Below are 15,051 nucleotides of genomic sequence, written 5' to 3' on the forward strand. Positions count from 1 at the left end.
TTCATGTGCTTAAATCACCTCTATAGAGGGGGAAGTTTGGTGGACCTACATAGTGTCAAAGGCATTGGTCTTACCCTCAAATCCTTGCTTCACAGAGAGGTGTTTTGGGGGTAGGACCCTACAACTCCTGCTCCTATCCCAGCACAACAGTACTGCACTGGTTCTGTTGCAGATAGGGCCCTCCCTATAAAAGAGGGGTCATGTATTCAGAGTGGAAATACACTACTCTATAAAACCATTGTTGAACTTGATTCTGCCCTCCCCTAAGTTGATAACAAGGCAGGCAATGATCACTTCAATAGTTCAATGTAGAGAAAGATGGTAAGTCTCCTTTGCTGGTACTCAAAGATACAGATAGCAAAACAGACTTCTAAATACTACCAGGCCAGATCTGCTTTCTGCTGGCATAAATCCAGAGTAATTCATTGTCAAACATACATAGTCTAATAAGGATCATTGTGCCAGCCAGAGTAATCATGGTTGATGGCATCACACCAGAAGTCATGTAGTGAAGTTTCCAGATCTGGCTCAATCCTGCAAATCCAGGAAACTCAGGGGCAGCCTGTGAATAGTGCCTGGTCTGGTCAGGATGTCATGTCCACCTCTTTACACGTCAGTGGAAAGTTTGAGAGCTGGGCTGGTTTTGTCCATCCTGGGTGAAATGGCTGAAGAGCATGTAGTGCTGCTTTTGAATATAATGAGCAGATAAAGGAAGGCCACATCCTTGGGAGATGGTGACATTTTGCATGTAGTCAAACCACTTTATGCTCAGGATCTGGCTCTCACAGTGATTTCACAGAGTAATTTCACTGTCTTGAAATGAGCAACCCCTGATCTATACTAGTGTAATTGGGAGCAGAACATATCCCTAGGTGCGAGTGAAACATACTTACATGAGAACCGAAGGTAAAATGCCTCTCTTTTACCCCTGTTGCAAGAGTCGACTTTATCCATTTCAGTGAATGCTACCATGGACTGTCTCCATAAGGAGGTAATAGGAAGCAGAGATATCAAACATACTGATTCTAAAGTGTAGAGGAGATCTGGAATTTGACTCTGCTACTCTGATCACTGGATCCTTGATAGCTGCCATGATGATGATGATGATTTAGGTAGCTGGGTGCCTCAGAAAAAATGTGAAGCCTTCAATTCTGATTCTTTTAAAACATTAGACTTGCATGGAGGAAAATGAATGAAAAACAATAGTGGAGAGGGTCGGATGGCTGTGGCTATGTTGAATGCTGTGAATGCGAAAAAGTTTGTGAGTATGAGGTGAACGTATGCATCCATGGTAAGAATGTTTCTTGGACCATAGAAGCAACCCAGAAGAAAGAAGATATTTCATGGGTAGGTGAAAAAGAGAGTGAATGAGACAAGTATTTAGTCAGTGCTGCTCTGTGAGAGTAGATCCTGGACAAAAATGGTCCTAGGGTTTTTTTTAAGATGCAATATGGAAGGAAAATGCAGGAAATCAACAAGGATACTATGATAGGGTGTTAGTGTGTGCCAGCCCAGACCCTGCAATATGTTAAGCACCCTCGCATCCCTTTAAAGTCCGTGGGAATTGACAGTGTGTGAAGGGGGCCATTCATTGCTGGTGCCGCCTGGTGACTGGATGTTGCATAGCAGCTCTTTCCCCTCTGTCTCCTGCTGATGGCCACATGGCCTCTGTGGTGACCAGCCTCTTCCCTCCAGCCAGGTCACTTTAAAATCAGTCTTCTTCTGAGGTAGTCCATGAACAAAAAGCAAAGGGAATTAATGCAAATAAACTTAGGAGGGGAATTATTTCCGCTTAGAGTGCATCAAAATCTAGGCCACCCTTCCTTCAGGGAGAGGCCTTCATGGAGTAGTCATCTGAGAGGCTCCTGCTTTCAGTGAGCCCTTTCCTCAGGAGCTGAAGGCCTTTCTCTCTTCTGGTCTACAAATAAGTGACCTGCTCTGCTACCCTTTTAAGCTCCTCCTCCAACCTTTGCATGTCTTGCAGATAGAGGGGGTGGAGTTACCTGAGCCCAGAGCAGCTCCTTAACCCTTCATTGTCCAGTGTGGGTTTTGTATACCCCATCACACAGTGCTAAACAATTTTCAGGATCTAGACTTCAGACAAAGTGATAGTACAAGATTTGACTGGGAAAATTAGATGTTAAGGGCCAGGTTTTCAAAACACTTTAGTGCAGTTCCATATGTGTAACAATGGCAGTTGCTAGGTGCTGGACACTTGAAATTCTGGCCCTAAACGGTTCAGGGTGTACAGGGTCTGTTCCCTCCTGGCTCCCTTGAGGGTGCAAGACACCAGAAACCATGGGGAGGAGCACAGAAGAGAGAGGGTCATTTTCAAAATTTACAAATGTGTGTTTAAGGCCTTGCACGCCTAGTGCTAGATAAATAATTTAAAAAAACATGGAATGCTGGGCTTGTGATGATAAAAAGGTGTGCAGGATAGAAGTAGTGTTACAGTCAAAAGTGATTACAGTGTAAAGAATGGCCAAAGTAGGGACTGTGTCTTAAAGCCCGATATGGGGAGAATCACACTTGTACAAAATGGAACTCCTTTGCATTGCAGTATATTGTACATAATTTTCCGTATACAACTGTGTTTGACATTTAGACATTTTCAGTAAAAGTGTCTTAGTGTGATGATTAACAATCTGAGTACATTTATTTTTTTCTCATATGCCTCTGTACTACAGGATGGAAAAAGGCAGTTGGTGAGCTGGGATTTGGACACCACCTGGGCAGATTTCGTCCAGTTTTACATTCAGATAGGTGGGGAGAGCTCTTCATGCAATAAACCAGACAACAGAGAGGAAGGTGTGCTTTTGCAGTACAGCAACAATGGAGGTATCAATTGGCACCTACTAGCAGAAATGTACTTCTCTGACTTCAGCAAACCTAGGTAAGGTATTGGTTCAAACTAAAGCCATATCATATCAGACTTTTAAAAAAATCTCTCTGTTTATTAAAAGTCAAAACAAAAACATTCCAAGGCATAATGCTTAAAATCCATTACAAGGAAACTCTTCCAGGCTTCAGTAGTAAAGTACTATGACTAGGACTGGAGAAAATCTAATAAAGCTGGACGTTAAAGAAAAACTGTAGTGAAAAATTAAAGTGTCCAGTTAGTCAATCAAATGTGCAACATGACCAAATCACTAATATATATACAAAATTAACAGGAAAATACAGAACTTGCCCAAAATGAGGTGCAGAAATTTGTTATTTCCTTTTATCTCTGGTTTCAGCTCTGATGAATATGTATTGATATTACATGTAAAAAAGTACGTTAAAAGAACATTAAGGATGCAAAGTTAAACACTCCAAAGTTAGGAAATGCCAGAATTAAGGTTGCTTTAATTACATCTATCTATCTTAGGTACTTATGTGGCTTCTATTACCATAATAACTCTTCACAGGCTTTAATGTATTTAGCTTCACAACACCCTTGGTGAGGTAGATAAATACAATTATTCCATTTTTACATGTGGGAAACTGAGGCACGGAAGAACTGAGGGTAACATTTTCAAAAGGACCTAAGTAACTTAGGACTGGAACTGGTCAAGAATTTTTTGTCAGAATCATTTTCCCATGGAAAATGCCCTTTTTGCAAAATTGAAAATTTCCATGGGAAATGACAGCTCCCCAGCTGCCCGCGTGGAAGGCTCTTATCAAAGCCTTCCAGAAGGACTACAAGGCTGAGTGCCATGACTCTGCCTCTCTGGCTCCAAGAGACGGTGGTGAGAGGTGGAAAGGCTGAGTGCTTCATGCGCTCTGCTTCTTTGGCTATGGAGCTGGAAAGTAGGTGACCTCCCTGGCAGCTTGTCTGCCACTCCGGCAGCTTGGCTGGAAGGCTTTTGTCAATTTCACTACAGCGAAAACAAGAGCAATCAAAGTGGGCAACAAGGAAGCCAAAAATTCCCATGAAAAATGTCACCATTTTGACTTTTTATCATGATTCAGGGTGAAAATATTTTTTAAAAATGCAAAATTTTGCATGGGAAGGGATTTCCATTTCCCACCCAGCTGTGCTTAGGTTTCAGGTTCTGGAGGGGAATGTGCTCTAGTAGTTACATGCACTTCTGCCCCTGTATTGTCTCCTCCATCCCATCTGTCCCCTTCTGCCCAGTCACCTCCTGCTCCTATCACCCTCTGCTCCAGTCTCCCATCCTCATTCTGTCCCTGTCCACCACCCCCTGAACCTTTACATTCAAGTCAGGTTGCTTCTTCCTTCTTCTTCATGCTTCATGGGCAACAGCAAAGGGAGCACTGAGTCTCACCATTGTCAGATCTGGTGCCTGGTGCCACAGCAGCTCATAGCAGGCAGGAGGAGCAGTTGCAAGGAAAGCCTGGTTGGCACATACTCAGTGCAGAGGGAATGTACAGAGAATTTAGCTGCCAGCCTTTTGCAAACCTCTACTGAGCACATTTGAATGGTGACTTTCAAAGTGTTATAAGTCAGCAAAATTTAGTTGGATTTTCAAACATCCCTCTGATTCTTGGCTTCTCTGGCTTATTGACAAATTTCAAGTTCTTGCTCCAAAGCATGGAGGTGCTCGAGCTGCTCATTGAAATAATTATAAAGATATTTAACATATGCAAAAATGTATTTCCCTAACCACATTCTCAGAAATGTCTGAACCATTTTGGCTGAAATTTTCCCTAAAATGTTCAGTTTGAGGGAGTCACCCAGCATGGAAAATTTCAATCTGAATGGTTAAAGTTTAGCAAAGTTATATGCACCTGAAAATTGGGTCTTATAATGGAAAATGCAGGGCAATCTTAACTATAGGTATAACAACCAGCTCTGCCTGTAATGTTACAAATAGTTAATATAGAAGAGTAGATGAAATGCCATTTATATCAATACGTTACTCTGATAACCCTATTTAGGTCACATGACATCAAGTATTATTGTCTTATTACTTATTTTACTGACATTTATACCTGCTATCACCATAGAAGTTAGAGGCTTACTAATAAAAAAGACACAATAAATTACAGAACACACACAGTGGGTAATGTATGGGAGGATTTCCTGAGTTGCCAAAAGAGAGACCATTAAAACGTATGTATTTCTAATTTAGATTACAATCAATGTGTTAAAAATAACTCACAACACAGGAGTCATTCCTTTAATATGTGCTAAACAGAACATTTGAAAATACTGTTGTATTCAATGAAGAACCAGCCAAAATGTGTATTCTAATTAATTAGTTCAAAGTATGACGTTTGGACTAAAATAGTCTCTGTTTACACATAAGACATATTTCTAACATGTCCAAGTCAATGATACTGAATGAAGTTTATTCAAGTAGGACATAAAATAACTCTTTGTGATACTGTTATTCTTATTCCTATACTTATCGGAAAGATACTTGGCCTAAGGATGTCACCAAAAAGGGAATGCCTAATTTGCTGGAATCGTCTTCTGATATTGCTATGGAGAATTATTATGAAACAGAGTCCTGCTTTCAGTGATAGCTCTCTAGATTATTGTTATTTATTGTTTTTATTACAGTAGCTTCTTACAAGCCCTTCTGAGATCAAGGCCCCATTGTGCTAGGCAAGACAGACAAAGGATGTATCATTATCCTCATTTTACAGATCAGGAGCTGATTTCCAAGAATTTGGAAGATTTCTAAGGATTCTCACCTGTAAAACAGATTTTACCTTTTCTGGCCTCCACTCTCTGTTCTACAGTGTTTCATATGTCTCTTTAAGATCTGACTGTTATATACAGTTCTGCTAAAATCTTGTCTTTTAGATTTGTCTATCTTGAGCTTCCTGCTGCTGCAAAGACTCCTTGTACTAGATTCCGCTGGTGGCAGCCAGTATTTTCGGGGGAAGGCTATGACCAGTGGGCCATTGATGATATCATCATTTTGTCAGAAAAGCAGAAGCAGATCATTCCTGTCATTAACCCAACATTACCACAGGTAATAAGCAATGCCGGTAAATAGGTACCTTAATGAAGCAGGAGCTTTAATAGAATAAAATTTTCTTTGAATTTACTGACTGCTTTTAAAGAAAACTGAAGTATTTGCAGGTATATCCTTGTCTGTCTAGGTATTTTTATCACCCTAATCATAATAGATGTGGAGCACCTAATCCTCGTGCTGAGTGATTGACATGCATAACTCCCCGTTTGAGATAGAAAAGAGTGTTTGAAAGTTTCTTCATTGCGTGGTGGTGATGTTTGATGTCTCTTTCATTTCTGCCAGAATTTTTATGAGAAGCCAGCATTTGATTACCCTATGAACCAGCTCAGTGTGTGGCTGATGTTGGCTAATGAAGGGATGACCAAAAATGAAAGTTTCTGTTCTGCCACTCCATCAGCAATGATATTTGGTAAATCAGATGGAGATCGATTTGCTGTGACTCGGGATTTAACACTGAAACCTGGATATGTCCTGCAGTTCAAGGTATTCTTTTATTTCAGATCTCTCCAGTTCAGGTTGAGGTGTAGAGCATTGATCCTGCAACCCTTTCTCGTGTAAATATTTCTTACTCACCCAAGCAATCATAGTGATCTTAACAGGACTGCTCATATGAGTAAGAACTACTTGTGAGATTAAAAGTTGTAAAACATCCTTCCCATTTCTGTCTATGTAAAAGATGCAGAGGACATAAATATGTTGTCATACTCTATTAACTAAGACCCTGCTTTCTGAAAGAAAAGGATAACAACCATAGAACAGGAAAGCTTTGTTTGTTTCACCAAAATAAATTTTAAAAACATGTTATATTTTTAATAAGCCTCTGAAGTGTCATTATATTCCATTCAGTATCAGGAAATGCTACTGCAATGGGGTGTGGGGTGTGGAGAGAGACGGTATCCCATTTGGGACCCAGTGACTACAAAGCTTCCATGTGGCATGAGTACATTTTTTTATACTTGAAAGTATTTAAGAATTTACAAGCTGTTCTATACTCCAATGTGTATTTTTCAAATAATTAACTTTTATTGTGGCAGTGAATATAGGCTCCAATTAGCATTCTCTTCTTTAAAGGGCTTACAAAATTTTCTTTGCTGTGACAATACATCAGAATATAAACTCAAAAGGAAGCGTATTTGCTTTGACAAGCTGTTGTTTCTGAACCCTAATCAAAATTTTATTGAGTTTATAATGAAATCCCATTGGTGAATTCTGGGGGTCGGTTGCAATGCAATTTTAATGAGCTAGCCACAAATACATGGTCCTTACATAATTGGTGGATACAGATACTGAATAATTTACAAACAGAATTATTAAAGAGATCGGATGTTTACAGGCAGCTTTTCAATATAATTCCCACAGTTATATAAATATAAGCTGACCAGATAGCAAGTGTGAGAAATCGGGACAGGGGATGGGGGGTAATAGGACCCTATATAAGAAAAAGCCCCAAATATCGGGACTGTCCCTATAAAATCGGGACATCTGGTCCCCCTATATAAATAGGAAGTTGGCTAGAATAAGGGAATTTGTAAAATAATCTTATTCCATTTAGAAGTTATGCTGATAAAATATTATACCATCTGAGGACTACAGTACATTACATAAATCAGTGTTCATTTTGTTGTGCCTAAGACTGTTTTGCAAAACAAAAAATACTTAACTATGTAAATACTATCTCACCAGAAATATATGCTAATCACATTTTGACACTTTTTCTACTCGAGTGACAAAATCATCGTTCTGTAGGTGTTATACTCAGCAGGGATCCAAGCATGATGTATAGTGTAAATAAAGCAGACATTTTTTTAAATGCTTTCCATTCTTGAAACTTTTAGCAAAGTAACAAACAAAAAAAGTATCTATTGAAGCAATAATAACTCTTTCTTTTTTGTGTATATAGATTAGGGTCTCAAGTTAGGACGGTACTTGAGCATGTGTTTAAGTCTCTCTCTGTTCAGGAATCCACTTAAGCAGGTGATTAACTTCAACCTGCTTACGTTCCATTGCCATTCGTAACTTTAATCATATGTTTAAGTGCTTTCCTAAATCAGGTCCTAAATGTTGTGTTTTACACAGTATTAAAATTAAACATAGAAGTTACTCATGCTCTTTTTGTTATAAGGGAAATAGAGACAGTGATTTTAACTGTCTGTATCACTTGCAGTCCAAAAGTTATTGATATTATAGGTAAAACTGTACGTCTTCCCCCCATGCTTAATAATTATACATCCTTGTGAAATAGTTGAATGATTTCTGCTTAGCATAATTCAACCTCTTTTTCTTTTTGGATTTAGTATTTCTTGCTCTAGCAAAAATTAGAAACCTATTCTCTCCATTTGCCATCACCTATGAATGGTCGGGATAGAATTGGTGAGATAATGAAACATCTTATTTGGGCATAATTCCCTTATTGCATAAGCATATAGAATATAATAGAGAACCATATCCCTTCTATAGAATTCTATATAGGATGGTTCACAAATCTACAGAAGGGATGGCATTTTCTGTTTTGTAGGCTCTAGAGTAATTTCTACAGGACCTTATTAATGTTATCCCTGTTAAATTTTATAGGACTTTTCTATATGGCCTTATTTGATAAAAATGGCAAAATTTCACAGAATTTTTTTCTTGCAATGAATAATTTAACTAGCTATAGCTAGGAACTCCTCTTCTTGAGAATTCCTTTGTTGCGAAAGGGCCTTCTGCTCCTTTACTGGCATGTTCTAGAGGGCTCCTACCCTCCACTTATTATTTTGGAAGGACAGGTGAGATTCATACAACACCTTCCTTCCTATCCCTGACTGACCTCCAAAATGAAATTCCTCTCCATTAGTTCCCCAACATCCCCATTGCCAATGTATTGCACAAGCTTTACAGAGGAGGTACTTCATAAAACAAGGGAGTGTTCTTTCTAACTGAGGTGCCTGGAGAACTTGTGGCGTTTCCATTGTTAATACAAGTGTAGGGGATAATTTTTCCTAGTAAACCCAAGCACAGTCACATTTATGGTAATTTGTCATAAATGTTTTGGCATATTTTTACAAATATTCCATAGTAATGTAGAATTTCTACAGGTCAATAATGAAAGCTAATATCAGTTTTTCTAATATTACACTTGTAATAATTTGAAAACTGAAAGTGGTAGCTGAAGTTTGTCTAATGTACGTTCTTATGTCATGTGAGCTGGTGGCACTGTTTGAATTTAATCAAGCTGCGTATATATTGGGGACTAATCCTGCACCTCTTGCTCATATACATAATCCAACTGGAATCAATGGACTAAATTGTGGTATGTGGCCACATCCCTAAACATTGGGTTGTATTTGGAACGTTGGGAGAGATTGTGTCTCAGGAGACACAAATCTTCCTGGTGCTTCCAGGAGTGCAGGTGGAATGTGCAGGCTGCATTATCCCACAGTATATTCCCCTCTGTGTGGCCAGCTATGCACAGAGATTATGACTATCTTAGCCTCTTGCATAGGATAAGGAAGGTTCCTTGTACCTTTCCCGCCTATCCATTTGCACAAGGGTCATGGACAATCAGGCCTGAGATGATTCATTTGAATAAGAGATCCAGAATAGGGCCTTTTATGAAGAAGAAGGATACAGTGAATTTCAGTGTGCATTCTTTTCTATTCTGTACAGGTTCTTATACCAATTCTTGCAATTTGATTGCAAATCTCATGATATTTGGTGGTGTTCTTTCAACTCCATCAACTGGAGTCATGCGTTTATGTAAAAATATTATGATTTTTAAAACAATCTCCTAATTTTTTGGAGCCTCACTCATGATTTTTGAACATTTGGAATTGGCAATATTGTTGTACTGCCTTCATCATCATAGTATATGTAATATTCTTCTCCATAATACTCTTCAGCCTGACTCAGTGCTACAACTTGTTTAAGGACTTCTATGCACCTTTGCTTTCATTTATGAAGAGAGGACTAGAACACAAGCAACAGAATACTTGTTCAATAATTGTTGGGGTCTGTGTCCTTTATTGCAGAAATACAAGTACAGTGTTATACCTAATATGTTTTATGTGCATAAAATCCACTTTGAAGCATCACATTTTATGTGCCCAGCAACCTCAACAAAGATGCAGCAAGGATTTTTACTGAGGAATGCCAAATAGATCCCAAAACATAATGGTCTCTGATTGTCTTTGGGTTTCCATATTTCATAGGAACTCTGCCTCACAAATTTTAAAATTACAGATTAGGTGCAGCTGATAATCAAAAACAAAACTGCAGGTCTCTACACCTCATCAACTCTGCTCTACTTTTATCACATTTCTTACAGCTGAACATCGGTTGCACTAATCAGTACAGTAGTTCTGCTCCAGTTCTCCTTCAGTATTCCCATGATGCTGGTCTGTTCTGGTCACTTGTGAAAGAGGGCTGTTATCCTGCATCTCCTGGAATCAAAGGATGTGAAGGAAGTTCCCGGGAGCTGAGTGAGCCATCCATGTATTACACAGGAGACTTTGAGGAGTGGACAAGAATTACTATTATCATTCCAAGATCTCTTGCAGCCAGGTACTATAGGTCTTTAATTCTGTGAATTATATTATGCAGTAGAACCTCAGAGTTATGAACACCTTGGGAATGGAGGTTGTTCATAACTCTGAAATGTTTGTAACTGTGAACAAAATGTTATGGTTGTTCTTTCAAAAGTTTACAACCCAACATTGATTTAATACAGCTTTGAAACTTTACTATGCAGAAGAAAAATGCTGCTTTTAACCATCTTAAGGTAAATGAAATGAGCACAGAAAGAGTTTTCTTACCTTGTCAAATCTTTTTTTTAAACGTTCCCTTTATTTTTGTAGTAGTTTACATTTAACACAGTACTGTAAAGTATTTGCTTTTTGGGGGTGGAGGGGGTCTCTGCTGCCTGATTGTGTACTTCCGGTTCCAAATGAGGTGTATGGTTGACTCATCAGTTGTAACTCTGGTGTTTGTAACTGAGGTTCTACTGTACATGTGAATTTGACTTCTGTACTTTGAGCCAATACTAGTAAGATTTAGCAAATTACAAACCAAACTACATGGTCCAGAAAGAATATATTCATTTCTCATACAAAACAGGGAAAAAGCTTTTCATTTTAAAGGTGTCAGAACAGTCTATAAAATTAAATTACAAGGCAACAGGCAACGATAATAAAAATCACATTTTAATTTGACATAAATCTTTTTATAATAAAGCTACCTTTCTTAATGCTTATCAATTAGATCAGCAACACCAGCAAGAGAGTGATAGGACATAGGAATCAAATAAGCTGTCTCAACAGGATTAGTCTTGCAAACAGTTGCTACTGGATGACGGAAAAACCAGAAGGGTATTTGAGCTGCTATGTAATGTGTCATGTCATCGGATAATGATAAACATTATAAAGACTCCACTATGGAGTAGTGCCAATCAGTCAAATTGTATTCACAGCCAGAAAACCCCAAAACAAAAGAAGTAACTTTATCAGATGGCTTTAAGTCTACGTTATAGTCCATTGCAAATGCAGGTGAAAATCAGTGCTCTTAGATTTTTCAGAGACTAGTCTTTAAGGTGCCACAAGTCAGACTAACACGGCTGCTACTCTGAAACCTTAGATTTTTCAGTAGCTCCCATCAGTCACACTACCCACATATAAACTTGATGAGTGATCTATATAAATGAGAAAACCTCAAAGGTTTAGAAAGATTCTAACAAGCCCCAAAAGAGAGAGCCTTGTCTGAATCCTACTTGAACTTATTTGAATTTTCTCATTTCCATTTCCAGCCTTCCCACATCCTCAGATAAAAACTCTGAAGTCTGGCATACCCCTAGTTCTCCACATAGAAATATCCCTCCTGCTTCTCTCCGAAGCTACCATGCAATTATACACCTGTCTGTCCATATACCACCCACTGATTGAAATCATCTGCTCTCTTGTCTAACTCTCTCTCAGTGCAGCCATACTATTGCTATCTGCAGTTTTCTGCCCTGTCAGACTGCCAGTCACTCCTTATGCTTTTCCCACTGCAAAGATTTACTGTATATGGCATGTCATGTAGCAGAGGGAGTCTGTGTCTTTACTGTGAGGAGTTGAATTATCAGTGTGTACCGTAACAAGTTTTTTCAGTAATTAGCCAAGAAAAGCAGGTGCCAAGCCACACAAATCTGACACTAGCTGGTTTGATTTACCCAAAACAAGCAGTACAGAATCAATAGCAGCAATCTGTTTGGAGTTATGTTCAGTAGCATGATCAGAAAAAAAAAACAGCACAACTGAAAGAAAAAAGTTGCCACCAGTATCTTAAATTCAGCAGATTAGCATTACAGATAGGACAGTATTATGTGGTTCCTAAAGTGTCAACATTGCATTGGTTTTGTACCAACTGGGAATTCGTGCTTCTGGGGTTATTTCTGGAATATGCTGTGTGGCTAGTTGGTGGAATGTGATTGAGAGCTGACAATTAAATTAAAATATGTCCCTTGTTCCTCACTCAGATACCATGGTCATGGATAGTAGAAAAAAAGTAGATACATTAGAAAGGGTAAAAAGGATGGTCATGTTGTTAATGCACTGAAGTGGGAAACGAGATCTTGATTCAGTTCCTAGCTCTGCCACAGACTTCCTGTGTGACCTTGGGTAAATCAGTTAACCTCTGATCCCTGTGGACATTACTCACAGCTTACCTGTCCTTTCCAAGCCAACTTCCAATCCTATAGGTGAGTCAGGAACTTGTAATGGTTCACATGATGAGCACATTTTGGATGTTAGAATTACCTGGGTCCAGCATCAGACAGGAGACAACCCAATCTGGAAACCTTCCTGATCCTTTAACTAGCAGCTATAAAACCACTGACAAGGCAAATTCCCAGATGTCATCCTCCTACAAATTGATCATTATTATAAGGATTAAAAGAAAATTTATTTTTCTATATAGACACCTTTTTCATTGACAAATTTCTTGAGCAATGGGCCAGACCCTGAGCTGGTGTAAATTAGTATAGGTCCACTGAAGTTAATGGACGTGTGCCAATTTTCACTGGTTGTGGATTTGGCCCATTGTTTTTAAGGAATCGGTTTTTGGCCATAATATGATCCAGGACTAAGACACTTACTATTCTGTTTAGGTACACAAAGTACTTTAAGATTCTTTACCTACCATTATTTGCAGATGTTAACTAATTCTTGTAATAACTGAATCTTCATTTCTTTAAGCATTTTACACATAAATACACTGTACCATCAGTTACATTCTGCATCCTTGTCAATACTAGATTTTTTTATTAAGCACTGTAACAAATGGGTTTCAGGAATTTCAAAACTTAACTACCCGCGCAGCAGTGTCTAAAGCTATTTGCAGAACTAAAAGGAGACAAATCACAAAGAGTGCATCTATTCAGTTCACTCCTGCCTACTGATAAGCACGTCAGGCACAGTGCTCCACACTGGGCATTGTGCTGCCTGAGAAATAAAGGAGGTCATAATACATAGAAGAAACTGTCTGAAAGAAAATCCATAAGGAAATTTCACAAAAATATAAGGATGTAAAGAAAATGGTCAGTGTTTTCCAAGCACATGTTTGTATCTCATTTATAAAGGCTATTCTTGCAAAGCTTCTTTTAGTTTTCAGCATGAGGTAGTAGATGAAATACAAAAGGGATATTAAAGCAATCAGCGGTAATGCTGTGCCTTTGGTTATCATTTCTTCACAGTAAGACTAGATTCCGCTGGATCCAGGAGAGCAGTTCTCACAAGAATGTGCCCCCTTTTGGCTTAGATGGGGTTTACATCTCAGAGCCTTGTCCCAATTACTGCAGTGGTCATGGGGACTGTGTCTCTGGAGTCTGTTTCTGTGACTTGGGCTATACAGGTAAGGCTACATTATTTATATGTGACTGCTGTAAGCATGTTTGTGATGAACTAATGTTTAAAATGTATCATCTCCTTATATTCTCTGCTATAGAGGGAAAACATGATGTCATAAATTTCACAACTCTGGAGAGAGAATCTTTTTTTTTTTTAATTCTGTAAAAGCGCATTTCATGAGCTAGTAAATCCAACACTGCCAAAATGGAACATCACAAAAGCACATACACTAGTGATGTTTTCTGACCATTACGACCTTTGAATGTTGCCATCCATATAAATGGGGAGAGAGAGAGAGATAAAAGAGAATACTGGAGAAAATATTATAAACTAAAAAGTCTGCTTTGAATTTTTTTGGCCAGTCTTCAAAAGAATTCCTTCTGTTTTCAGTCCCCTGGCCTTGAGATGGCATGTGACCAGGAATGAACATATGTTATGACAGACCTTCTGTGGAAAGTTCTGTTCACTTGTGGTTTCAAGTGTTTTTATAAAGAAAAAAAAACCTGTGATTGACACAACCAGTTGCATATACAACTTTTCTGAACCTCTACAGCAGCAAAGCAACAAACTAACATGTTTTGCACTTAAACAGAAGCAATAGGATAACACCTTTTCTGTTTGCAAAAACTGTGTTTGATAACGTAAAATGTTGCAATATTCAATTAATTAAACATCCTGCTACTCTGAGAAGGGAGGTTAGGGGAGGGAGGCTTTTTCTGACTAGAAAGGGTGTTTGTAAAGAGGATTAAATGGAGGTGCAATCATTTCATCATGGAGCTGTCTCATAAGAGTCTAATATGTGGAAGTAATAATACCGTTTGCCAATTTACTGCATCTGACTTTTACTGTTCAGCACTATTTCAACAAAGCATCTCCTATATATTTTTTTCTTCTGAAGCCGCACATGGAACCTGTGTGTCTAATGTACCTAATCACAGTGAGATGTTCGACAGGTTTGAGAGGAAGCTGAGCCCTCTCTGGTACAAGATAACTGGAGGTCAGGTTGGAACAGGCTGTGGAACACTCAGTGATGGGAAATCTCTTTACTTCGATGGGCCCGGCAAAAGGGAAGCAAGAACTGTCCCTCTGGACACCACAAATATCAGGTCAATAGTAAATACTGCTTCTCAGAAAATGTATGTATATTAGCATTGTGTCCCCTGTATTGTTACAGAAATAAAGCGCGAGAGGGTATGAACCATTCTTGTTTTTACTGCAACCAATACATTATTAAGGCGCATCTTAGAGAGAAAATGCAGCAT

At 38.7% G+C, this 15,051-nt stretch overlaps 1 protein-coding gene across 2 annotated transcripts in view; it reads left to right on the forward strand.

The window, feature by feature from the left end:
- RELN (reelin) overlaps window positions 1–15,051 on the forward strand; it is a 444,047-nt gene that overhangs the window by 336,631 nt on the left and 92,365 nt on the right. For both annotated transcript variants that reach the window (XM_039517535.1, XM_039517540.1), the window contains exons 25-30: window positions 2,688–2,893; window positions 5,759–5,930; window positions 6,216–6,416; window positions 10,237–10,472; window positions 13,636–13,793; window positions 14,688–14,895. In XM_039517535.1, coding sequence (XP_039373469.1) covers window positions 2,688–2,893; window positions 5,759–5,930; window positions 6,216–6,416; window positions 10,237–10,472; window positions 13,636–13,793; window positions 14,688–14,895 — 1,181 coding nt within the window. The remainder of the gene's footprint in view (window positions 1–2,687; window positions 2,894–5,758; window positions 5,931–6,215; window positions 6,417–10,236; window positions 10,473–13,635; window positions 13,794–14,687; window positions 14,896–15,051) is intronic.

This window comes from Mauremys reevesii, linkage group 1 (assembly GCF_016161935.1).
Source record: "Mauremys reevesii isolate NIE-2019 linkage group 1, ASM1616193v1, whole genome shotgun sequence".
Taxonomy (NCBI): Eukaryota; Metazoa; Chordata; order Testudines; family Geoemydidae; genus Mauremys; species Mauremys reevesii.